At 47.6% G+C, this 25208-nt stretch overlaps 1 protein-coding gene across 2 annotated transcripts in view; it reads left to right on the top strand.

The window, feature by feature from the left end:
* Positions 1 to 25208, top strand: part of ATG7 (autophagy related 7) — a 1270091-nt gene that overhangs the window by 500228 nt on the left and 744655 nt on the right. For both annotated transcript variants that reach the window (XM_086938958.1, XM_086938957.1), the window contains exon 17: positions 21955 to 22070. In XM_086938958.1, coding sequence (XP_086795084.1) covers positions 21955 to 22070 — 116 coding nt within the window. The remainder of the gene's footprint in view (positions 1 to 21954; positions 22071 to 25208) is intronic.

The following is a 25208-nucleotide window of genomic DNA, read 5'->3' as shown; positions in this document are numbered from 1 at the left end:
AAGGAAATAGCCACTGCGCGTCCCATTTCCCACAAAAATGTTATACCTCAAAATGTTCACAACTCCAGGCCAAAAATGTAGCTTTTTACACAGTTTTCAATATTCTATTGGTTGGGATCCATGGTGTGCTCGAGGAATGATCATTCTTCAGCCCAAGTCATCCAGAACTTACACCTAATATACTCATTTATTATCTCTCATTTTCTAAGAAAATACAATATTTATTTTACCTCGGAAGTAGGAAATACATCTGCAATCTCGCTTCCGAACTGACTTGCAACGAATTTTGACACAATTACTCATGGAGTTAGAATACTCCGAAAAGAAGAAGGACACTTTAGTGATTATATTTGTAACTAAAGCAAACGAAATCAACATTTTACTCTGTTTCGAAGGAAATAATTTAGGACAAAAAACATTTCTGTAAGGCCTGCAGTGGAAAAACATAATACATGTTTTAGGCCTACATGAAAAACTCGAAGAAAACATAAATGCATAAGAAATCTAATATAACTACCGTTATACTAGTTCATCAACATAGTCTATTCATATTTTATTAACAATCAAACATTTTCTTTGCAGTTATATATTTACAATTGGAATAAACGTAACAAGACTAATTTCAATTGAGAAATCTTTTCAAATCTTATTCTGGTAGAAATGAATCACTACATTATAATTTTTCAAATTAACTTTCAATAACAGGTGTGTAGTCTTGCTTTCTCTCTCATAAATCTCTCAGCTTCACCAGTTTGTGACCCTTCTGCTGCTTTTAAGATGCATTTTCAGAACTCCTAGTATTCAACGAGATACAATGTTAGTCATGTTTTCTTTTAAGTACGTTAGTAACTTCACACAATAATGAGCAGGATTTGATCAAACAAAATCATGGTCCATTACTGCCATGTCACTCAGCATCAGGAACCTATTGACCGCCACCTTTATTGCTTCTCAGCTCTTTTCCGTCACTTTGAAGGTCCCAGCAGCTGCAGTTTGGTACCAGGTCACTGCTTTTATTCTGATGGTTTTTCATGCATACATTTTCTAATTGACCCCTCAAGGTTTCGTGTCTGCCATTGTGATTTGAAAAATTAAATATTATAAAAAAACCTCTAGGTGCTAATTCTCATCCAACAAGACCCTCTAACACACACTTTCCAAAACACCTCATATCACTGTGACGTCATATGTCTCTTCTGCAGAGACAAATGCCGGAAGAGAAGGAGATAAAAATGTACCATAATGCAGGCTCCTGCCAGAGCCTGACTGTTAGAAATGAGGGTCTCTAGTTGGCATACGTAGGTGCCTTTGTCCAAATAGGGGCCTTTGCTTCTAGTCAGGTTAAGGAACATACACTCCTACAATAACCCCTGCTCACCCCCTTGGTAGCTCGGCACGAGCAGACAGGCTTATCTCAGAGGCATTTGTGAACACATACAGTAATACAGTGAAAACACAACAAATGGACACCACACCAGTTTAGAAAAATAAATAATCTGTATTTAAACCGAAACAAGACCAAACAACAAAAATCCACAATACAGTCATCAAGATATCCTTAAAAATAGGTTATTCACTCAAATGAAGCTTGCAGCAACAAATAACTCCACCCGGAGGTATTAAGACGTTGCGGCCAATGTTCCCTCTAATTTGTTTCCTCTGTGTGCGTCAGTGTAAGGTCTATGTGCGCTGCAACCAAGGCTATGTGCGCCAGTAGCCAGGCGTGCGTGTGGGTGCAGCGCCAAATATCACTCAAAACTTTTGCTTAAAAAAGTGAAAAGTGGAGGAGGAGCTACGCGTCGAGCATGATGGCCACTTAGGACCTCAGCTCTACGTAGCTAGCCCTCCAGCTTGGCGATCCTGCGAAATTTCCTGGTGTTGAGGAGCGCCACTTGCTTGCGGTGGCGCCGTAGGGGTCCCAACCGTTTCTCTGGTCCCGCTGCGGTGACGGGGGATGGAGTCGTGACGTGCAGAAGCGGCGGCCGAGGGGCGGACGAACCCGGGGACCCGAGTGGAGTTGGTGGCCGACCCTAGTGTCACAACAGCAGTGCCAGCGACCGAAAGTGCCTAGGCCGGCCCCCGAGTGGAGGAGACGAGCGAATTTACTGCCTGCTAAAGTGCCGCCTGCTGGCCGTGATACTGCTGGAGATCCCGTATGAGTCTCCGGTCCCGCTGTGGCGACGGGGACCGGAGGTAAGCTAAAGTGTGGAGCGGCGCCCAGGGAGGGAAAAGTACGGGACTAAGTTTGCACCATTTTGAGACTGTGGGTCAGCGGTGTAGCTGGCGGTCAGGGGGTATTTGGACCGGCCCGCGGCCGATTTGAAATTGCGGCCGTCGGAGGAGGGGGTTCTCGTTCCTCTTGCCCCCCAGAACTGAGGCGGGCCTTTCGAAAGTGGGCGAGGGCGCAGCACCAGAGGCGGTGCCGGTGACCGAAGATTCCCGGGCCGGCCCGCGAGAAGTGCTCTATTGTTGTATCCCACTGGTCGTGGTGCTGCTGGGGGTCCCGATTGAGACGCCGGTCCCGCAGTGGTGACGGGGACCGGAGCTGTGCCAAAGTGTGTGGGACTCGGTGGAGAGCCGGTGACTGGGAGATTGAGGGTCTGGGCGGTTGGAGACATCCGGACTGGCTCTTGGGCGGGCTGTGCTTGGGGCCGTCGGAGGTGGGGGTACTCGATATCACCCTTCCCCCCCCTAAGTCTGAAGGAGGCCTGATGACGGTGGCCGAGTGCACTGCTCCTTTGGCGATACCTGTGACCGGGGATTCCCGAGATAGGTGGCAAAGGGGTCATCATTGACGTTGAGGTGTTGCCACCTGCTGGCCGAGGTGTGGCTGGAGACCTGCGCAGCTCTCCGGTCCCATGGAGGTCGTGGGGACCAGAGCCGTGGTGAGAGGGAGCGGCACCCTGGTGGGGGTGTATCGCTGCTAGGAGCAGTTAAACTTGGTGGCGGCCCAAAGTGTACGGAGACGGCCGTGCACAGTGAGCCAATTGTTTGTGTTTGAACGCTATGGCGGCCAAGGGAGATAACGACAGGCCTATACCCAGATCATCTAGGGTTCCGAAACCGATCCAGTCCAACAAACTGGACCGATATACCATGCCTAAGGGATCACCGGTGGAAGCCAAAAGGCCCTAAATGACTAGTGGAAACTCCTCTGACGTGCCGATGAACCTAACTTTGGCGGACTTGATGGCAGCTATCGAGGGGGTCCGGACAACATTGGGACAGAAAATGGAATCTCTTGACGGCAAGTTAGACACGGTGACCATAGAAGTCAACCTCATCCGCGCAGATCTTACAAAAGCCAATAAAATGGTCAAAACACTCGACATAAAGACTGCCAGCCTGATCGAGGATGTGACGCAGCTTCAGCAGGAGGTACGTGACCTTACAGCTTCTCGGGCCTAAATGGATAGGAAGCTAGATGATTTCGAAGGGAGGGCAAGACGGAATAACGTGTGCATCCTTGGGTTCCCTGAGAAAGTGGAGAATCCGGCCCTGGATCTGTTTGTTGAAGATATAATTCTCAACCGTCTTAAGCCCAAGGGTCTGGGAATTTTTTTTACGATTGAGCGGGCGCACAGGGTACCAGGAGGCAAGCCCAGGCCTGGTGCTCCCCCCGCCCGATGATAGCAAGGGTCCTGAATTTCAAGGACCAAGATGTGATTCTGCAGGCGGCCCGCATGGGAGGACCCCTCCAGTATGAAAATGCCTCTCTCTCCTTCTTTCCAGACTTTACGCAACTTGTGCAGAAACAACGTAGAAACAACGAAGGAAGCAGAGCTTCCTGCCGGTAAAGAAGAAACTGAGGGACAAGGGTTTACGTTATGGAATAATGTTCCCTGTGAAACTGAGAGTGAAGGCGAGGGGAAAAACATGTTTTTTTGATAACCCTGAGGTGGCGGTGGATTGGATAGACTACTTCCACCCGACTGAGTCAGAGAGTCATGGTCAGGAGAGAGAGGGTGAACGGCAGGAGGCTGAATGATACCGACGCATGACATCGAGCCGCTGAGACTATAGTCCTCAGGACACCCCCGCGCCGCACGGCCCTCCAGCTGTGTGTGTGCCCCCTCGCTGCTGCTCATAGTGCCGAATTGCCATTTTTCTCCCTGTTGGTCGCCTTGCTGTTGTTTGCTGTTTGCCCTGCTGTCCATTTTGTTGTGCTTGTGCCTCTGTGTCTAGGTTCTTGCCTCCCCTGGTGTGGCCCCCGCTCTCCGCTTCCCGCCACATTGTTGTCACGGCCCGCCCCCTTTTCTTCCGTGTCCTCCCCGCTCCCGCCTCCTAGCTGCTCCTCCCTCCCACTTCGCCTTAAATGGAGACCGCACGGACGCGACCCCAAGACGACCCTCAGAGGCACTCTCATCTACAGACCCCCGGGACCACGCACACAATTCAGCGAAAACATCGCAGACTTCATCAGCCTGCACGCCCTCCCCTCCTCTGACTACATCCTCCTAGGGGACCTCAACTTCCACCTGGAGAACAACAACGACAGCAACCCCACTACCCTGCTGGACAACCTCGCCAACCTCGGACTCAAGCAACTGGTGAACTCCCCCACCCACTACGCCGGCCACACGCTTGACCCAGTCTTCTCCTCCAGCAAATTCATCTCCTTCAGCCACTCCACCGGACTTCACTAGACTGACCACAGCTGCGTCCACTTAAGCTTCAGAAGGTCCACGACCCACCACCACCCACAACAGGCCACTCGCAGGAGCTGGAACAAGATCACCGCCGACCAGCTCACTACCTCCCTCAGCCAGAACCCACCCGCCTGCACAACGGACCCCAACGAAGCAGCCAGCAACCTCACACAGTGGATCACAAACTGCGCAGACGACCTCGCACCACTGAAGACCCCTCCGAGCAGACCCGGCAGCAAGAAAGCCTCTTGGTTCACCGATGAACTTACGAACTCCAAGAAGAACTGCCGCACCCTCGAGAAAGCCTGGCGCAACAACCAGACCACAGACAACATGACTGCCCTCAAGCATGCCACCCGCAAACACCACCAGCTGATCCGCACCACCAAGAAGACAGCATTCAAAGAACGACTGAACAACAACGCCCACAACAGCAAGGAACTCTTCAGTATCGTCAAAGAGCTCTCCAACCCCAGCGCCGTAAACAACGACATCACTCCCTCGCAAGACCTCTGCAACTCATCTCGCCTCGTTTTTCCACAGCAAGATCACCGACATACACAACAGCTTCGGCACACAGACCACTCACCCAACCACCGAACCAATGTCCCCCACCACCACTCTCTGCACCTGGACCCCGGTCAGCACCGAAGACACCACCCGCATGATGAACACCATCCACTCCGGATCACCAACCGACCCCTGCCCCCACCACGTCTTCAACAAGGCCGATTCCATCATCGCACCCCAACTCCGGGACATCATCAACACCTCCTTCAACACCCCCACCTTCCCGGAGAGCTGGAAGCACGCTGAGCTCAGCGCCCTCCTGAAGAAACCAACAGCGGACCCCACGACCTCAAAAACTTCCGCCCCATCTCACTCCTCCCTTTTCCCGCCAAAGTCATCAAGAAGACCGTCAACAGACAGCTTGCCGCCTTCCTCGAGGCGAACGGATCCCTCGACCACTCGCAGTCCGGTTTCCGAGCCAACCACAGCATCGAGACCACCCTCATCGCAGCCACTGACGACATCAGATCCCTGCTCGACAACGGGGAAACAACGGCCCTCATCCTCCTGGACCTCTCCGCAGCGTTCGACAATGTCTGTCACTGCACCCTAGTGCAGCGCCTCAGCAACATCAGAATCCAAGACAGGGCACTGGAGTGGATCATCTCGTTCCTCACCGGAAGAACCCAGAGAGTCCGCCTCCCCCCTTTCAGATCCGAGGCTACCGAAGTCATCTGCGGCGTACCACAAGGATCATCACTCAGACCTACCCTCTTCAACGTCCACATGAGCCCCCTCGCAGCCATCGCACGCCAACACAATCTCAACATCATCTCCTACGCCGACGACAACCAGCTGATCCTCTCTCTCACCAACGACCCCGCCACCGCCAGAACCAGCCTACTCGAAGGGATGAAAGACATTGCCGAGTGAATGAAGAACAGACGCCTGAAAATGAACTCAGACAAAACGGAAGTCCTCATCCTGGGATCATCGCCCTCCGCCTGGGACGACTCCTGGTGGCCCCCCCTGCCCTGGGCACCACTACCAAGCCAACGGACCACGCACGTAACCTGGGTTTCATCCTGGACTCCTCCCTCTCGATGACCAGACAAGTCAACGCCATCTCGACATCGTGCTTCAACACCCTGCGCATGCTCCGTAAGATCTTCCGGTGGATCCCCACCAATACCAGGAAGAATGTCACCCAGGCACTCGCCAGCAGCCGACTGGACTACGGGAAACACCCTCTACGCCGGAACCACGGCCAAACTTCAGAAAAAACTCCCAACGCATCCAGAACGCCTCCGCACGAATCATCCTGGACATCCCCCGACACAGCCACATCTCCGGCCACCTGAGAGACCTACACTGGCTCCCCGTCAGCAAGAAGATCACGTTCAGACTCATCACCCATGCACACAAGGCCCTCCATGACCTGGGCCCCAAGTACCTCAACAACCGCCTGACCTTCTACACTCCCACCCACCAGCTACGATCAACCAGCCTCGCCCTCGCTGCCGTTCCACGCATCCGCAGAGCCACCACCGGAGGAAGATCCTTCTCCTACCTGGCAGCCAAGACATGGAACTCCCTCCCCATCCACATCCGGCTAACCCAGGACCATCTTTCCTTCAGGAAGAAACTCAAGACCTGGCTTTTCGAGCAGGAAAGTACCCCTCTCCCCCAGCGCCTTGAGACCCCTCCGGGTGAGTTGCGTGCTTTATAAATGTCATGATTGATTGATTGATTGATTGATTGGTTAACTAAGGGCTGTATCCGCTGTAGTGTGCAGGTGCGGGGCTGGGGGGGCGGGGGGCGGGGGGCCTCTAAAACACCAAAGTATTGTTTGCTATTGAGCTGGCGGGGGCGTGGTACATCGATTCTCCTCCCCGTTACTATATTTAGTTAGAAGTGTGAGTATGAGTGTGGGGCGACAGGCACACTGCCAGTTGGGGATGGGCGCATGCCTTAAGCAGGGGTGCAGGCAGGGTGGGGGGGATCCAGGGTTGACTAATTTTATTGGGGTGAAGCAGACACAGTTCCGGGGTTTGCTATGTTTCTGTTTTTTGCATCAGGTGACAGCAGTGAAATCTGATGCTAGCGATGTGGGGTGAATGTCGCATATTAGTCAGGGATCAGTTATACAGGTGTTGAGTTGGAATGTGAATGGACTGGGTGACAAGATAAAGAGAAGTATGGTGAATCAGCTAATTAGAAGACATTCTCCAGAAGTCTCACTGTTACAGGAGACGCATCTTGTCGGGAATCGGTGTATGGCCCTCCATAAAGGAGGGTATAAATTGGCGGCACACGCTGGGTTCACATCTGGTTCTAGGGGAGTTGGTATCCTAACTAAGAATTCCTTTCCTTTCGACATACAGGCTACGTGGTCAGACCAGAGAGGTAGATATGTGGGCGTCTCGGGCGGCTGGGAGGTGAGACAGTTACATTCCTATCTATCTATGTCCCACCTGGCCTTCAGTCCGATACGTTCAAAGATTTGAGTGCTGTTTTTTTTACATTACCTATGGGGCTTCTGATATTGGGTGGAGATTTCAATGCGGTACTCGACGGGGGCTGGATCAGCATCCGGCACGAGTATGCGCCCCGTCGCACAGGTGGCTTCCTGAATTCCTAGAGACACTGGGGCTGGTTGATGGTTGGAGGGTCCGTAATCCGACTCAGAGATACTTTACTCATCAGAGCCGCTGCACAAAAGTATGTCCAGGTTGGACTACATATTGTTACTGGCTGCCATGGCGGACACAGGGACGCACGGTATCTTGGCAGGGGCATTTCAGACCATTCTCCGCTGTGGTTGCAGGTCGAACTCGGACAACCAGCGGTTGGGAGAGTAGCTCCGATTAATGCTTAGCAGCTGAAAGACCCGGCCACTAAGAAAGAGATACTCCGGGTTTCGGACCGCTATTTTCGTGACAATATTGGCACGGTTGACTCGACGCAGTCGCTGTGGGAAGCATATAAGGTGGTGTTGAGGGGTGAAGTCTTCTCCCTGGTTGCCGGCAGGAGAAAGAAACAACAAGAGGAGGTGACTAGGGTAGAGGAGGAAGTGATAAGGTTAGAGGAGCGGGTGGCTGATTCTGCTGTCCCAGGAGACCTTCACTTGTTGAAGTTAAAACAAGAGGAATATCATGGCTTATCTTGGGAGAGGGCAATTTCATATAACCAGGCCCTGCAAAGTCGAATTTACGAGCATGGAGACAAGGCCGGCAAGCTGATTGCTTGGTTGGAGCGTGGTGAAATGGCCTCTAGGCTGGTGCCAGAGATAGAGGGGCCGGGACCGGAAAGAATCACAGACCCACAGGCGGTGGCAGATGTATTATCTGAATATTTTAAAGAAGTGTATACCTCGATGGGTGGTTTCGGGGAGGCCGAAAATGCAGAAATGATCAAAGATATCTGCATGCCAAGTCTATCCGAGGACAATAGGAAGTATCTAGACTCCTCTTTCACGGATGCTGAAGTCGCCCAGGAGATTAGAAGCATAAAGTCTGGGAAGGCGTCGGGTCCAAACGGGATACCAATGGAACTACAAGCTAAATGCCATAAGGTTGCCCCACAAATGCGAGCCATGTTTTTAGAGAGTAGGGAGCTGGGTCAGCTTCCATACGACCAATGGGTGGCAAACATTGTGGTCATTCATAAGACAGGCAAGATTAAGACATCTACTTCCTCGTATAGGCCCATTTCACTCCTCAATGCTGAGCCCAAGATTTTGGCGAAATTACTCGCCACCAGACTGGTCAAGGTCATTACAACTCTGATACACCCTGATCAGTCGGACTTTATGCCAGGTCGGAACACGGCCCTGAACTTGCGGAGGCTGCATCGTATTCTTGGTGGCTCCCATTAGATATTGGAGCCGGCAGTCTTGGTCTCCTTGGATGCCACCATGGCATTCGACAGGGTTGAATGGGCCTATTTATTTGCTGTTTTGGCCAAATTGGGCTTTTTTTCCGGTGTTTATCGGATGGGCTCGATTGCTGTGCGCCTCCCCGTTGGCCAGAGTGATTGTGAACAATTGTAAATCGGCGGATTTTTGCCTCGGACGAGGCACAAGGCAGGGATGCCCGTTATCCCCACTCCTCTTCGCGTTGGCATTGGAGCCTTTGGCGGCTTGGGTCAGGTGGAACCGGTCGATACGTGGCCTGCGGTGGACGCCCGATTGGGAAGACAAGATATCGCTGTATGCACATGATGTTTTGTTGTACCTCACTAACCCCAGGGCGTCGTTGAGTAACTTTTTAGACGTCCTGGCGATTTTTGGCAGATACTCTTGGTTTGCCATTAACTGGTCGAAGTCTGTATTGTTCGTTTTGTCGGGGTGCCGCCCGTGATCCCACAGTCATGCCAGATTAAGATTGAATCAGTCGGATTTAAATATCTTGGTATCTATATATCCCTAGACCCGAAGATGAGCTATGTTAATAATCTTAAGCCCCCTTTGGATCGGTTTGTAAAGGATGTGGAGCGCTGGAGGGCTCTCCCCCTCTCGCTGCTAGGGAGGGCGGCATTACTCGAAATGATGGCCTTACCTCGGTTTTTATACATGCTCCAAAATACAATGGATCCTGTGCCGCCCTCATATTTTAAGGAAATTGATATGCTGCAGCAGCAGCTTCTCTGGGAAGGCAGACCCCGAATAGCGTTAGCCAAGTTAACTCTTCCGTGGTACGATGGAGGCATCGGTCTCCCAGACATGAGGAAATATTATTGGGCCTCACACCTGGCGGCGGTGAATCATATGATATACGGGCCCCCTGGGGACCCGGGCTATGTTATGGATCGTGGATAGGCGCCAAGTGGTGACATCACGAAAGCCCTGTACGCCAAACCAGGGAGGTTCAAGCTGTTGGGCCCGACGGCACATGCGGTGCACGTTTGGCATGCGCTGCGAATAGAAGTTTGGGGTGGGAGGGAAGATTGACATTGGCCACCCCGCTGTTCTGTTCCGCAAAGCTAGGGAGCTTGTGGAGGTCTAAAGGATCCGATAAATGTGACCTCATTGAGATTAGTCAGATTAAGGATGTGTGGGGGAAGGGCGGTGTGCAGACATTTGAATCTTTGCAAGAACAGTATAAGTTGCACAATGATGAACATTATCGGTACCGACAGATCAGACACGCGCTTCACACTCACATACCCGGAGATGCGGATCTCCCGGAGGTTTCTCCGCTTGAGGACCGGGTGTTGGATGGCCATATCCCAGTCAAGACTATCTCCTTAATCTATAAGAAGCTTGTTAACAATATGAAGCACCCGATGGGGAATATCCGGGAAGCATGGGGAGCAGATGGCCTGTAGTTAGATGATGAAGACTGGGTAGAGGCAGCCTTCTCCCCCAAAGTTGTTGCAATCCAGATGAGGCTCCGCCTGGTGCAGCTTAAGATCTTGCATAGGTCATATATTACAGGGCCTAGGTTAGTGCATATGGGGCGGGTGATGAATGGAGAATGTAGGAGAGGCTATGGGGAACTCGGCACTTTTATGCATATACTATGGCACTGTGAGGAGATACAAATCTTCTGGGCAGCGGTGCATAATGAGATCAAAGGAGTATTGGGGGTTGAGATACGACCAGAGGCCCGAAGGTGTGTCTTGAATGTGTGGGAGCCTACAGATTTGAACGGATATCTGAAGCAGTGGGTAACGCTGGCATGTATGGTGGCCAAGCGTAATATTGCTCAGATGTGGGGTGCTAGCAGACCACCCGGGATCATTAAATGGGCCGAGGATCTAGATTGGTGCATGTTCAGAGAAAGGGCGGTGTATGTGGCCAAGGGTTGTCCGGAAAAGTGGGGAAAGGTCCGGGGGCCTGGAATAGTTATTGTGGTGAATTATGTGCACCCCCGATTTGACAAAGGGAAGTAGAATTGCCGGAATCCCTGTGATCCCAAGTTAAATGTGTATTGTGATTGTTATTGTACGAATGACAACCCAAACCTTATTATGATGTCAATTATTGCTCACCTGATGCCAACGTTTTTCTTATGTTTATTTCAATAAAAAGAATTTACACAAAAAAAAGTGAAAGGTGCATTTCCTCACATACAGATTCACGTGAACGGTGTTAAAGCAGGTTTAAAACCGTCCCACATAGCAATTTGAAACCTTAGCAGCTATGTTGCTGCATGTCTTTTCTTAATAGTGCTGGGCTGTGGGGTGATTGTGTGCATTTGTTCAAGTTTTCATGTTAATTTCAGCTCATGATGGGCGCTCCGATTAACATGAAAACATTAACAAATGCTATCTTTGAGCAGGAAAAATAAAATTATAATAATGTTAATAAAATTTTACTTTTCGCAGTTTCAGGGCTGGGTTAAGGCAGGGCTGCATGAGGCTTTGACTAACACATTTTAATGCTAGTGTCCGTATTAAAATGCATTAGTCAGACCCCCCAGGATATAGCGGCATGGAATAGCAAATTTAGCGGCACAAAAATGGAAATTTAGCGGCACAAATATGGAAATTTAGTGGCAATTTTGCGGCATTTTATGTGGCCATTTTTCCTACAACAAACACAGATATCTTAGATTTTTTAGTTATTTAACAACATGAAGCTATGTATATTTGGTTTCTTTACAATGTAGACACTTTGGGGCAGATTTACAAGCCCCTTGCGCTGCTTTTCTGCGCTTGGTTCCACTGTACCTGCTGCACTAATGATGGCTATACCTATCGCCCCTTTTATTAGTAAGCACGTTAAATAGTACAGTGTATTTTGAACACAACCTGATATCCCACCGGATGCCCGTTCCATCCATCTACCCACCCACTCTTCATCCATCCATCCATCCTTCCCCTCATCATCCATCCATCCTTCCCCTCATCATCCATCCATCCTTTCACCCACCCCCTCATCATCCATCCATTCCCTCATCATCCATCCATCCATCCACCCTTCCCCTCATCATCCATCCTTTCACCCACCCCCTCATCAAACATCCATCCATCCATCCCCTCATCATCCATCCATCCATCCTTCCCCTCATCATCCATCCTTCCCCTCATCATCCATCCATCCTTTCAACCACCCATCCATCCATCCATCCTTCCCCTCTATCCATCCCCTCATCCATCCATCCTTCCTCTCATCCATCCTTCCCTTCATCCATCCATCCTTCCCCTCATCCATCCTTCCTTTCATCCATCATCCATCCTTCCCCTCATCCATCTTTCCCCTCATCCATCATCCAGCTACCCTTCCACCCATACATCCAGCTATTTAAATTTTCTCTCCATCCTTCCCCTCGCATCAATCCATCCATCCTCTCTCATTATCCATTTATTCAATCTTTCATTCACCCATTCAACCCATATCCTGGAGTACAGAAAGGTGCCATTGCTTGTTTGCCTTCTATGGCCTGTAGTCCTTTTTTTAAATCAGAAAATTGATACTCTGCTAATTCTTTAATCTATAGAATAAAACCATGATTTCATAGTATGCTCATAGAGAGCCCAGCGTTTTTGCACTAAACTTCAGCTTTAAGGAGAAGCTTGCTACGATCCAATGCTAAAAATCGTACATGGATGGAGCACTTAGTGCAACATCTTTAAAGCAAGGTCAGACATTTTGCTAATACAATTCACATTAGAGTAGAAGTGCAAGCACATAGACAGTTCCGGGTGTGCATGCTGCAGATAATCTCTCAGCAATGCAAGATTCAAGTTAAAAAAATATATATTAACAGATTTAAGGTAGCGTGTCTTTTGTTTTCAATTTAAATTGTTCTCCGTTTCTTTCCCAAATTGACTTGCTGACTGTGTTTAAATTTGCCAGGTCAGTAAATGAGCCTTCTCACAGGCCTAAGACTCGAAGTTCCTATTCCTGTCACTGCAAACCCTTTCACATTACACTCGAAGGAGAACTGCTCTGTCCGATTCCTGCTCCATCCTCTGTGACAACAACCCATCCCCCCCTCCCCTCCTGTTGATGTGCAAGGTGAGGGCTCCCATTGTCATTCTTGTGGGCCAGGAAGAGGTGCGAACGAGCGCAGTCCCGGGCAGCTCTGAATGACAAAGAGCCTAGACCTTCACACTGCCAGCTGCAGCCGAGCTGCTTTAACCCTCTGACCCCAGTGTCTGTAGATCATCTACAGGTGTGGGGCAACCGGTGCATGTCTTTGGATAAAGCAGACCCCCCAGGATATAGCGAAAAATGCCGCGATTTCTACAAAAATGCCGATTTCGCTGGCATTTTTGTAAAAATCGCGGCATTTTTAAAAAAGTGCCGATTTCGCGGCAAATCGCGAAATCGCGATATCCTGGAGGGTCTGATTAGTCACGTATTCTAGCGCCCCTCTGACAATACTGAAATTGAGGCACACTGCCAATGAGGCAGCACCAGCATGCTAAAATTGTCTAACATATGACAGCACGCAACGGTGCCTTCAAATTTAAAATGCTGTGCGTCAGAGATATAATATTCATGAACAGCGCTGAGCAGGTAGGCCAGAATTTAACAGATCAATTAGCTGTGCCCCAACCAGCCTTCCTAGAGTCTACTCTGGGGGTACCAGCCATCACGAGGGTGATCCATGGAGCGGGTCTTGCCTGCTGTTTTCCACAATCACACCACACTTTTGGTGACCAGAAACACACACATGCTTCGAAGATTGGACACACCGGTAGGTGGTCCCTCCGTTGGCCTTATTTCAGCAGTAGTAGCTGTAACTCACCAGGGGTCAGCAATGCAGGATTTGCAAGCACACCAAACTAAGTTCACAAACTTCACAGTCTCTGCTTCATACACAAGCACTTTTAACATGTGCTGCCTGCTTTGGGGCCACTGGAATCATGCAGCAATGGAGGAAAAAATTATACCACAGTGTTGACTAAATTATGCAGCAAAAAGAAGGCTGCAGCGTAATGCAGCATATTTTCTGATACTTTAATATTTTTACAGATGGTAACAGTCTCTGGAAAAATGTTGCCTTATTAGTACCAGTGTAACATACAAATCCAGCAGTGACAAAGATGATCAGACAACCTTTGCAGAGGGCCGTCCACTTCGCAGAAACACTAGTCAAATTTTTTAGTAACATTTGATCCGTTTGCGCTACAAACAATTTTTAAGTTAAAATCATCAAATTATGCAGCATACTATGCATCATGCGGTAAATTTTGCAAAACCAGAATTATATGAAAACATTTGCAAACTAGAATCTTTTGCCATTCATGCTTGAACTGCTCTTGTTGAAAATGGGAGGAGAGGTGCTGATGACAGAAGCTGCATGGCTCGGAGACAAATGGTGTGTACTTCCACTTTTAAGCTTATGTCACCTGGACAGAGACATTTTAAGGCATGGGCAAAGTGGGCTCTAGCCCTCTGATAGAGCCAGCTCTGTTCTGCAATGCTTGCCCTGACGACCTTGAATAATTCATCAACAGGTTGGTTTAAATACTGTTCGCTTTAATTTAGTTGTGATGTGAGTGGTGCGTGAAAGTCAATTACAAAGATTTTGTAGCAAAATGTTGTGTTTGTTTCATGCAACACCCATAAATAAAGTTTCATTTAGATCAAAGCAGGACTTCAAATATGAGAAGTGGGCTGCTGCTGTGCTACATTGGGTGCCAGCATGAGAACTTACGAATTATAGAATGCATTCCGCTTCCAAACAACGTAGGTTACAACACCATTGTTCTAGCAATGCTGTACACTGGGGGAGGGAGGGAGAGGGGCAAAATCTGATAGGAATACTGCACTCTCACTGACTGAAGAGGTATTACTGTAGTAACTTGATGTGTGGTTGATATTTAGCTGATTCACATGCCGCCTTTTCACCACAGCGTCCATGTTTGTTGCATCTGAGGCTGTTCTTCCATAAAACCCACACTGTCCTGATCCACAGAATTCCATCAGGAAACATGTTCACAAGGACGTTTCATTAGAGAGCATTTGAGATTAATTTTGACTACATCATAGCAATTTCATGGCTTGAAAATCTTTATTTATGCATTTTTGCTGGTGATGTATACAGTACAGTCTGCCACTCACAGTACTGGAGCTGCATCACGACGTAAAGTGTACAACTAATGGCCCAAAGTTAGCGAGTACCTCTTAAAACATCCTGAAATTGGGTAAAATGTAATTTACCGCTCCAGAACTGGCTCCGGAGCAAAGGCTGCAGCAGAAGGGGCTGTTTTATGTTAGCCTTGGCTGCCTTTGATGGGGCTTGTCAAGGGAGGTGGTCCGTGGTATGCACTTGCTGTTGCCATACAAGGCAGGCCCACTCTCCTGTTCGAGGCCTGCTTACATATGCAGTATCCACTTTACTTTCTGAATCCATTAAACACAGACTTAAGAGCCAGTCAGTATCCTCGGAGTGATATGCAGGGCTGCCTTACATATGGCAGACTGCACAGCGCCATGCCTGTTTTCTTAATCAGTAAAGATTTGACGAACATCCGTTCCCAATATCACCATAGTTTTCTGGTAAGTGCTCCACCCAGATTTCTCTAGGGACCATATGAAGTAGCAACATTGCCTAAAACAATAGGGCAAAAGCAATTAAATAAACTAATGTGATAAACAGAGGAACAAATGGCGCCTTCTGTTTTTCTGCTGCATTGTCGATTGGAAATAGTGATTTCTATTTTGCAATATCTCCTTCATTCCGTCCGCCCACATCCACTGTGACAAATCTGATGTGTAGTCAGCATAGACTGTCCGAACATATTCTTTGCTGGGCCGGCCTTTGTCATAGTAAGATGGTCAGAAAGCGTACACACTGTGAGGGAGGGAAGCTGCTACAGGAATTGCACTAAGTATAAGAGGTGTGCCGCTCTTTTTATTCCCAAAACTCAAAACAGTAAAAAATAAAATATGATTTGTAAAAATATGACCTTCAAAAGATACTTATTGTCTGGCATCCTGAAGTAATATTAAACACAGTTAGGAATCTGGCACGTATTAGGTTCTACAGCACTGGTGGCGCCTGGTGCGAGAGTCTTTCATGCCACCTTCCCCCATGACCTCTTTCTAAAAGCACACGCTGTGTTTGGTGCTGCATTTCTTTTGTTTTGTAAAGCGTGGCTGCGTTCAGATTTGTGCTTTTGTTTAAAGCATTAGTGTTAATCGCAACTCGTGCAATTAACACGAATATTTAAACAAAAGCACGCAATGAACCCCACAGCCGAACTCTAGAAAACAAAAGACATTTAGCAAGAGGGGGCACTTGCTAAATGCAGCGGCGGCGCGAATGCTCTTGGGGATGTGTGCGCGCCACAGACACAGCAGTGCGCGCTCCAGGGCACGGAGGTGGGCGGGAGCACAGGCGCGCAGCTTCGAGGGAACTCGGGTCGCGACAGATGAGAATTCCGAAGAACGGCGCCGTCTGCAAGGTGCGTGGCGTCGGCCCGGAGTCAAGCAGACCCACAAAGAACAGTACCTTGGAATTGATGAAAGCAAAGACGGTGCACAGCAGTCTGCGAGGTGATGCTTCATTGGCACCTGTAGCGTCGGTTCTTTAAGACCCCAGGGAAGGTGAAGGTTCTGTTTCTTACTGCAGCGCAGGGGAGGTGAGACGTCGGTTCCTTAACGTGTTGGGGAGCTGACCTCACGAATGGTAGCTAGGCGTCAGTTCCTTACGGCGGTATGATGTCGATGGATCCTGGAGTCTCCGACAACGAGGATCAGCTCCGCATTGATGAAGTACCGGCGTTCCTGAAGTTGGGGCTGCGTGTGAGTCAGGACGGTGCGTTGTGGACGTCAAAAGCAGTGTCCTTGGCTCTGGTGCAGGCAGCGGCCTCGATGGTGGCTTCCGAGTCGATGTGGCACGGCATCAGCAGGCGTCGGGCCTGCGGTGCAAGTCGGGGGTGCGTCGTGCTCTTCACGAGCAGTGCAAACTGGCTTCGGTGCAGGTTACGGCATCGCTCGTCGGTGTTGCAATTTCCTTCTATAGCAGCTGAAACAGCCATTCCAGATGCAGAGAGACAGAAGGGATGAAGTATTCTTGTCCCTTAGACTTCAGAACAGGAGGCAAGCTCAGTTTCAAGCGCTTGGAGATCTTCAGCAGTATGACAAGCAAACAGCAAAGTCTTTTTCTCCTTTCCTTGGCAGCAAGCAGCCACTGCAGGCAAACCCCAGACAGCAAACAGCACAGGGGCAGTATTCCTCTTCAGCTTTTCCTGCTCTTCTCCTTGGCAAAGGTTTCTCTTGATTCCCAGAAGTGATCTAAAAGTCTGGGGTCTGGGCCACTCTTTTTATCCACCAAAATCCTTTGTTCACTGAAGGCACAGAGTGTCTGTACCTGGCCAAAACCAGTTCTGTCCTCACTGGTGCAGCTTTCTGGCAGGAGCTGGACACAGCATTGTTGAAGGCAGACAAGGCCTATTTAGGTGGAAAGGAAATCTCTTCCCCCTACTCTAAATGCAACCCAGGTCCATTCCACCCAGCCCTGACTCATTAGACTTCTGGAACCACAGCCCTTCTCCAGCCCCTGTCATCCAAAAGCAAGACATGCAATACACAAACCGAGCAGAGGCACACTGGATGGTTAGGCAAGAAATTACCTACTTTATAAAAGTGGGATTTTCAAGCACAGAATGAAAAAGTCACCCTCATTAAAAGATGCATTTTAACATTGTGAGTTCAGGCATACTAAACTTTATTTTTCTACCTTGTTCCTTGAGATAGTTATCAAACTCCTCAGTCTGTCCTATGGGAACAGGTAGCCTTGCAATAGTAAAAAACGAATTTGGCAGTAATTCACTATCAGGACATGACACACACATCAGGGCATGTCCTACCTTTCACGTACAATGCACCCTGCCCACAGGGGTACATTGGGCCTTACTTAGGGGTGACTAGTATGTAGAAAAGGGACGGTTCATGGACTGGCAAATGTGTGCCCTTGCCAAGTCGACATGGCAGTCCCAGACTGCACACAGGCTCTGCAATTGCAAGCCAAATTTACATTTTACAGGCTGCTTCTGTGGGTGGCACAATCAGTGCTGCAGCCCACGAGCAGCATTTGATTTACAGGCCCTGGGCACCCACAGTGCACTGTACTGGAGTCTGACGAGTAAATCAGATATGCCAATCATGGAATCACTAATCCATAACAACAATTTACAAAGGGAGCACTTGCACGTTGGCACTGAACCGCAGTGGCAAAGTGCCCAAAGCGTCTAGACCAGCAAAACGGAGTCCAACACACAGCAAAAACACAGGAGGCAACAGCAAAAAAAATGGAAGGGAGACCCATGCCAATGGTGCCAGGTCTAAAACTGACTCATCAATATTCGTCAGTGCAACTGCATTATCCTTTCTCTGGTTTATAGCCACTGTGTTGGTTCGAGAACCACTGCATTTTGGTGTGTATGATTCAAGATGTGTCGATACTGGAGCAGATCTTGTGCACCCACTCCAGCTACTCCATTGCATCCCCAAATTGCTTCTGATGCTTGGTTGCAATGATCACACTGCAGCAGCTTTTTTTTGTTTTTGCTGAAGCTGTTCTGCATCAGCAAACACGCATGTATTTCTTGAAACCGATGCAGACGTTATCAGTAAAAAGCATTTGCAAAGTCAAGAAGTTGGGTTATGCCTTTGAGAGGCAAGATATTTTTGGCTTTGCCAGTGTTTGTTCATTATGGTGCATAGCTACGTCATCACCCCTTTGTCTTTTTCCAGGACGTGGGTACTTATTTATAGCTTTGTGTGCTGCCCACCAGGTCGTCAAGGACAAAGGCCACCTCCCCCTGGTAGAGAATTCTGCATCCCATATAGAGACCCCTGTCTGTGTGGCAGGGATTGCAGTGAAGAAAGTGCACCTGTCATAGCCAGCCAATGTTCTGCCATGAGAAACTTGTCGGTTTCTCCACTTTTATATGAGATGAGGGGACCTTGAGTTTTTCTGGGTGGAGACTAACAGATTAATGGCAGGGCAATAGCTTTGTCCAACCCTAAATTACCCCCTTGGTTCTTTGCTCCCTCTGATGCAAGAGATTCTTGAGTTGGTTGCAGATGTATAGGCTATATAAAATAAATGTGGATTCACCATAGTCATGAAAGAAATTTAGAACATAGAAAAACGAAAAACTTGTCATCCATTTAAATCAGGTTGTTAGGTGGCGGATTTTGCACAGAACTCCTATTCACATTGTCCTTCAGCAGCAGCCAATATGACCCAGAAGCTAGTTGTAATTATTACAGTAGATAAACAATTACTTTTAGTAGATTAGTGAAGTCATAACTAGACTCTTGTAAGACAATTAGGTGCAAGTTTGACTTTATTCCATTACTATTATTGTTGTTGCTGGAGCTCCTGACCCTAACCCAGACGTTTGATATCATCATGCACTACCCAGGCTCTGAGATCATTGCTGGAAGGGAGAAACAGACAGGATCTGGATGCTGCCTGTGGAGCTAGGGCAGACTCTATGGTTATAGAGCGGCTGTGAGGACAAGTGCCACAAGGTCAGCCTGGCCAAAGTAAGGAAACAGAAACACTCGACCCTTCCCACACGGAAGCTGATGCCAGCTCAGACACCGGGAAGGAAGCTCAAGGAATCCAGACCCCACTCTTTATAGGCGTGTTACACTCCCAACAGAGAAGTTCAACTAGGTCCTGAGATAGAAACGGATATGCAAGGGACACCTCCTCCCCGAACCCAACCCCATCCCCCAGCAGCCTCCTTGCGTTTTGTATTTGTAAAGCGCATAGCTCAACCCCAGAGGGATATCCCGGCGCTAGATTACTATCAATACAAGTACTGATCATAGACTTAAAGCGGGAATAGCCATGTCTTCAGTTTGTTTCTGAATGTCACCAAATCTGACACAGTGCATAAATACTGAGGGAGCTTGTTGTGAGTGGAGGCTAAAAAGTTAAAGGAACAGCAACCCATCTGGGATTTTCTGCTTGACGTGCCCTGCGTACCTCTTTTTTGCCACGATTGTGGCTGGGGTGACCGTGGCACAGTCGACTGGAGGCTGAGCGGTCCGCATTACGTACAACTCAGAGCGCATCCACCATCACCTGATTACTCCTTATCAGCCTAACCGAGCATTCTGATCTACCGGCCTGCCCCAGCTCTGCATCCGTAGGGTGAAAAAGGCCAGACGTAGATGGTGTTCCTCTGCGTTTATTGCCCCCAAGCTCTGGACCGCTTTGTCTCTCTCTGTCACATCAAATAACAACCTACTCAGTTATAGAAAACAACTGAAAACCTGCCTATATGACTACGGCTCCTTATCTGAGATTAACCTTACCCAGCGCTGGGAAGTCCAGGAAGCCATGCGCTTAAAAAAACTCTCCCTGAATTCAATTGAATCCATTCCCCTTCCCTTCCTGGAAGGGCAGTTACCCAGCCATAAATCCCTGCCCATCTCCTGGGTCCAGCGTAAATATTGGGTCCTTTCCTAAGCAAATAAACATTGTCACATCCCCTTCCATCCTCTTGAGCGGAATTTACTTCTTCAGATTTCTCCTCACTCAAAGTGGAGAAATTATGATTAATACATTCATTTATACATGCTGCCAATTTTTGTTTAATTCTGGCTTGTTTTAAGATAGTTATTTTCAGCCTCAACTTACATTTATGATCAAAATCATCATTAGTGGCCTCCTTCACCAATCTAATTTGGTAGAATAAAGTTAGAAATAATATACCTTTTGCACAAACTGTTATTTAGTGTTTTTTCTATTGTCATTTCGACTTCATGAGAAAATTGTGCAATGTATGCATGTTACACCTTTCCTGTCCTAAATGTTTGTCTAATGTTTAGAAATGTATGTCTTTCTAAATTCTAATAGTCAGTGCCTACCCTCCAAACAAGAAGGTGGGGCTGTGGCCTAACTGAAAGAAATTAGAACTTCAACACCTCTTACAAAGGACTGATTTCAAGTTAACTGGTTTTAGGAAGTTATAAATGATAGAGTTTATACAAATGTTGTTTTCCTTGTGTGTGAATCCATGACGGAATTTGTACAGCTGCTACTAGTTGGAGAAGGCTGGTGTAGGTCAACCAAGGTTATATTGTGGTATTCTTCACGTACTCTGTAAAATTGCAGGGTTAATGGAATGAAAGCATGGTGCTGAAAGTGTGCAGCCTGCTCCAGCACAAGCCTAGCTTGAAAGCAGAGGACCAGCTGAAAGAATGCCCACTAAGTATTAAATTCTCAGTGTTATGAAATGTAACGTCTAAGAAGTTTTCTCCATCCACCACTGACAATGAGAAACATGAAGCTGTGAAATTGTCTGGCTATAACATCCAGATTATTACTGAGCCTTTGGTGACTTTAAAAAAAATCTGGACCTCCAACCGACTGTTTTTCATGGTGGTGATTTTCTGGATCTGTTCTTTTTTCCTTGGACCTGAATTGGAGCTGATCTGGACTCTTACACTTGGCTCTTAAAACCCCCTGTAGGTTTCACCCTAACCACTAACCGAAATCTGAAAACTGAGACAAAGTTAAACTAAGAGGAAGGACTTCTTTATGTTCCACTTATATCTCTTTTTTGATAATATATCCCAGTATTAAGTGATTTGTTTTATTTTGAGCACATCTTTGTTATATTCCTGTCCCTCATAGCAGAAAGGATGCATGCTTGGAGATGATCTGATTTTCCTTGCTATAGCTTGTGTATATTTCAGTGAATTTTTGTAAGGTGTGTTGTACATGGAATGCTTTTGATTGATCAATTAATAAAAGTAATTTTGCTAAGCAAGTCGTAAGAAATTGGTAAAACGACAACCAAAAATAAATATATGTGGTTACTAATTTTGTTGCCCTAACACTGATCCGTTCTTTTGTCTTGTTAGTCCACTAGAGACCGGACTTTGGATCAGCAGTGCACAGTCAGCCGACCAGGTTTAGCTGCAATAGCTGGAGCATTGGCTGTAGAATTAATGATTTCTATACTGCAGCATCCTGAAGGGTAAGTTTTTATACAAATTTTGTACCTGAACCTATCCCGATTGGTGCATTGAACGAGCAGAGATGTAACATTCTGGAGAAAGTGTTGTCCTGTTTTTAGGTCGAGCATTTAAGACCTCTTGTATATATTTATATGTGTATGTACTTTGTGGGCTCAGGAGATCAGCCCTAGGACTTGTCTGCTTCCAATTAGGGACCTTTTTTTCTGTTCAACTGCCTCTATTTAACTGTATTGATCGAAAACGACCGGTAGAAGTCAGTAAAATACCAAAATTGCTTTCTACTAAGGGACTTTCTTTTTGAAAAAATTCTGGCAACTGCCTCTATTTAATTTTCTTGATAGAAAACGACCAGCAGAGGCAAGTAAAATACCAGAATCACTTTAGCATTCTCTAGATTCCAGTTCACAGTCCTGTTGTGACTTCTACTGATGCTACAGCGTAGGGACAGGAGAGTCCCAATGGATTTATACACTCGAGCAGCAGAAACGGCGTGGGAGAACCTTCACTGCCCACTTGAGTTTCAATTTGCTGACATTTGGAGCCTGTGCACGGCGGCTCACTTGAGTTAAAGAGATCAGGATCCAGGAGGCCACGCTCATGGCCACGCCCATTGGGGCGGGACGAAGTAATTAGTGCCTTTTTTAACTGCTGTGCCCAGTAACTCTGTTGCAACTGTGAGCCCCTGAAGAAATGTTCATTAACATGAAACGCGTCGGGCGTTTTCACAGGACTTACTCTTAAGCTTGGTACCTGCGTGCTGTTTTCTGCCGCTGTTTTCTCCATTTAAAGTGTGGTCACCTTTACTCACCTGCGTTGGGCTTCCTCATTCCAGGCAAACTTGGTATGTGTATATATATATATATATATGTGTATGTGTATATATATATTACCTAATGGCGGTCGCCAGTAGGTAGTTATAGTTAGGATTTTTTTCAATGCAAAATCTCAAAATTCTATTGTGAATAACTTTGGCGTCGGTTGACGAATCTGCCTGAAAATGTCCTCAAATTTACCTCGTCGAGCTCCGGTCCTTCCCTGAAAGTTTGGGGGGGATAGGTGAAGTGGGGGCCGAGATAACAGGGGGGTCCCAAAGCGTGTTTTCCCCATGTTAATTTCCATAGCGCAGTCAAACTCACTTTTAGCCCGAACGGCTGAATGGATTTCCACCAAACTTGGCAAAATTGTAGGGACTGGTAGCCCGATGTGCCTTTGCTATGTCTCAAGATATGTGCTCCAGTGGATTTTGAGTAATTTAGGTTCCAAAAAATATATATATCTATGGCAGCGCCCCGGTACGCGTACCGGGGAGCGCTCCGGGCGAGCCACGCGACATGCACATGAAAAGCTGATTGGCTCTCGGGTGTCTGTAAACATTTGAAACAGTCCGGACCCGCCGCCATCTTGCGTCTCGGTAGGAAAGAGTCACAAGAGGTGGAAAAAAAAGGGGGAAATGACCATAAGGGGGCAGGGATAGACCCCCCTGACCCCCTAGGTTTGATGTGGGGGCCATAAAAGGGCCCAGCGGGGCAAAAAAAAATTTTTTTTTGATTTGCGCGGAGGGAGCGCTCGGTACGCGCACCGGGGAGCGGACCGGGGAGCGGACCATGGGAAAAAAAGAATGACAGAGTTTTTAAAAAATGTAGCCTTTTTTTTATAAATTGGAGGTAGTTCTAAAAAGAACTGTTTTTTTTCTTCTTTTTGTTGTTTTATATCTTTTTTATTGTTTTTTTGAACATTTTTTACTTTTTTGGGGTTTTCTGAACAGTTTAATATTTTTTTTGTATTTTTCATGGGGAGAAACGAAAAAACAGGGAATTGAAAATGGCTCAACTGGAGCAAAAAAAAAAAAGAAAAGAAATAATTAGGGTTTATTGGGGCATTTGTGGTTGTCCCCAGCAAGGACGATGAGCTTTACGCTCAGTTCTGCGTAGGAGATGGTCTTCCCACAATGTTTACAGGTTATTCGGAAATCCGCAAACCGTGGCTGAATGCAAGGCATCGTCTCTCTTGCCTCTTGTCCTGGCGGAGTGCGTTGCTTTCTTTTGGAGGTGGTGCTTGTAGTTTGGGGAGGGTATCTGGCCAGTTCCCTCATCTCTGCAGCAGAATAGTTGATTGGATGCTTGCGCTGCATGTGTCTAATCATTGTGTTGTTTACGAATGAATATTTTTTATTAGGGTTCCCCCTAGAATGTTCCATGCCACAGATTAGGCAAGTCACCTTGGCTGCATTTACTTTTTTCTTCCCCTCTGGGATCAAAAAAAAAACTCCCATATAATGTGTGGTCTTGGCTGGTATGGGGTATTGTGTTCTTCAAGCCATCTTCTCCTCCCCTCCTCCTCCTCTTCCTCCTCTTGTTGACCACCAATGTAATCTTGTGGTGGTCCTCTTGGTGGTTGTGGTGGTGGTGGTGGTGCAGATGCACCAGCTGCTGCTGCTACTGAAGCCATTATATAGATCAAAAAGGTACAGAGAGGTACAATCAGGTCTTCCTCAGTCAAAGGACAAAGTCAGAATAAGGAAAAAAGGTGGGGTCTTTCATCATTTGGAAAAAAAAAAGGCCTGAACCAATGAGAAGTGTTATTTTCAGGTCACAAGACCAGGGATTTCATCATTATGAAACTAAAACCGTTCTGCGCCAATTAAAAGTGTTATTTTCAGGTCACATGACCGACGCGCTTACGCGACGCGCCCTGGGTCGCGTCGCGTAAGCGCGTCGGATGTTTAATGTTGCGCGATCGTATTCGCTAGAGTGCTTCCGGGTGCGCTTACTCCGTGCGTATCACGCGACGCTGCTACGCGATACGTCACAATCATGTTTTTGTTCGCAACATTGGCGCTAACGGGACGCTTCCCGGTTCGCGCACCGGGGCGCTTCAAACGACTACGCTCTCCGGGGCGCTCACCGGGGCGCGCCCCGGGAGCGCTCCAGGGTCAAAAATAAAAAAAAAATTACAAAATTGTTTAAAACACAAATAAAATATAGCATTCATTCATTTTCAAAAATATTACATTTCATAGCTATAGACATTTGCTATTTCACAAATTTGGAAATTCAAAGAAAAAAACATAGGTTTGGGGCCTTATATATAGTTAGGAATTAGCATTTTAAAAACCTATGAAATTCACTGAAAAAACC

The sequence above is a fragment of the Lissotriton vulgaris genome, chromosome 9 (genome assembly GCF_964263255.1).
Source record: "Lissotriton vulgaris chromosome 9, aLisVul1.2, whole genome shotgun sequence".
Taxonomy (NCBI): Eukaryota; Metazoa; Chordata; class Amphibia; order Caudata; family Salamandridae; genus Lissotriton; species Lissotriton vulgaris.
This window is presented reverse-complemented; position numbering and strand designations above follow the sequence as displayed.